Source organism: Fulmarus glacialis, unplaced genomic scaffold (genome assembly GCF_000690835.1).
Source record: "Fulmarus glacialis isolate BGI_N327 unplaced genomic scaffold, ASM69083v1 scaffold15480, whole genome shotgun sequence".
Lineage (NCBI taxonomy): Eukaryota > Metazoa > Chordata > Aves > Procellariiformes > Procellariidae > Fulmarus > Fulmarus glacialis.
The window spans coordinates 13,612-14,990 of record NW_009188445.1 but is presented as its reverse complement, the minus strand read 5'-3'; the positions used below and the strand labels follow the sequence as shown (position 1 = coordinate 14,990).

Sequence of the window (1,379 nt, the reverse complement as noted above, 5' to 3'; positions counted from 1 at the left end):
CCACCCCAGCCCAGTGCCCTGCAATCCTTAGCCGGAGTCACCCTGCGCTGGCCCCCGCCTCCACCCCGCATCCCACCGGGGACGAGCAGACTCACTCGCTCCATCGCTTAATGATGCCCGTGTTTTTCTTTGCCTTCAATGTGTTGCTGGCTGACTCTGACAGCGGCTCAATCTCGCACGACAGCCCGTAGCTGGGAGGGGAGAGATGAGGGTTCGAGCTCTCTGTGCTGCCACGGCCGCGGCGAGCACCGTGCCGGCGGGGCGAGGAGGCAGAGCAGGGAGTGGAGCTTGGGGCAGCTGCTGCTCAGCAGCTGGGGACGAGCAGTGGGACCTCTCGATGCCCCGGCGGCAGCATGGCCCCGGACCCCGCTCACACTTACCTCTCGGCCTCGCTGAGCCGCTCCAGGCTGTGGAACCAGTCCACGAACTGGTCCTCCTGCGTGAAGCTGTAGTTGTTGCAGGCCGACTGAAGTAGCTTGATCTGGGCGATGACTTCAAACTCCTGAAGCAAACGGAGCCCGTGAGACCAGATCTGTTTGCCAGCCCCAGCCTCCTCCATGAACAACCCAGCCCCACATCTGGGGACAGATAGGAAGGACCGGAATCCCCCTCCCCAAAAATGAAGAACACGACAGCAAAAAAGGAGAGGGATCCACCCCAAAGTGACTGGCACAGCCTGGGCTTGCACCAAGTCAGCCTCCTCCCTCCAGCCCGCTGTGGGGCTACCAGGGCAAAGCTCTCACCTTCCTCCTCTTCTCAAAGTTGATCAGCCCACCCTGGAAAAAAAAGAAGCTGAATGTCAGTGTGGAATAGGCAGAAAAAAATTGCTCCCATCCCTCCCTGTCCCCCGGTTCACTGCCACTGCAGTGCGGGCATCCCGGTCGGCTGACAGAGGTGGATGCACAGGGTGCAGCGTCGGCTATAGGATGCACAGGGTGCAGTGTCCAATACAGGACGCATGGGGGACCAGCCCTCCATTTATCAGCCCAGGCTCTGTGTGGAGGAAGGAGAGGAAGGGGAGGATAGAGATGGAGGTACATACGTCCAGGAAATCCTTCATGGCGGTGTCGAGCATCACCAGGTCCGTGAGGAAGGTGCCAAGGTAAGGAATGGTGCCCTGCATCACGCCCTACGGGGACAGCAAGGGACAGCGGGGTCAGCAGAGAGCTGGGACCAGCTCCCCAGCTGCCGGGGAGGGGACGGGGGGTGGCCGTGCCAGACTCACCATCTCTCGCTGCTGCTGCTGCCGCTTCTGAGCTCTCTTCGGGTTGATCTCCAAGGTGGCGAATTTGGACGTGCCCTCCTGGATGGTGGGAGAGGTGGGGATCAGTGCGGGTGGGAAACTGCACTAATAGATGAGCTAAAATTCACCCCTGCTT

The 1,379-nt window shown here is 60.8% G+C and overlaps 1 protein-coding gene across 1 annotated transcript in view; it reads right to left on the bottom strand.

Moving 5' to 3' along the window:
- Positions 1–1,379, bottom strand: part of RALGDS (ral guanine nucleotide dissociation stimulator) — a 6,952-nt gene that overhangs the window by 1,508 nt on the left and 4,065 nt on the right. The window contains exons 9-13 of the mRNA XM_009578650.1: positions 1,226–1,303; positions 1,043–1,129; positions 744–776; positions 381–502; positions 96–191 (exon numbers count right to left, since the gene is read on the bottom strand). Coding sequence (XP_009576945.1) covers positions 96–191; positions 381–502; positions 744–776; positions 1,043–1,129; positions 1,226–1,303 — 416 coding nt within the window. The remainder of the gene's footprint in view (positions 1–95; positions 192–380; positions 503–743; positions 777–1,042; positions 1,130–1,225; positions 1,304–1,379) is intronic.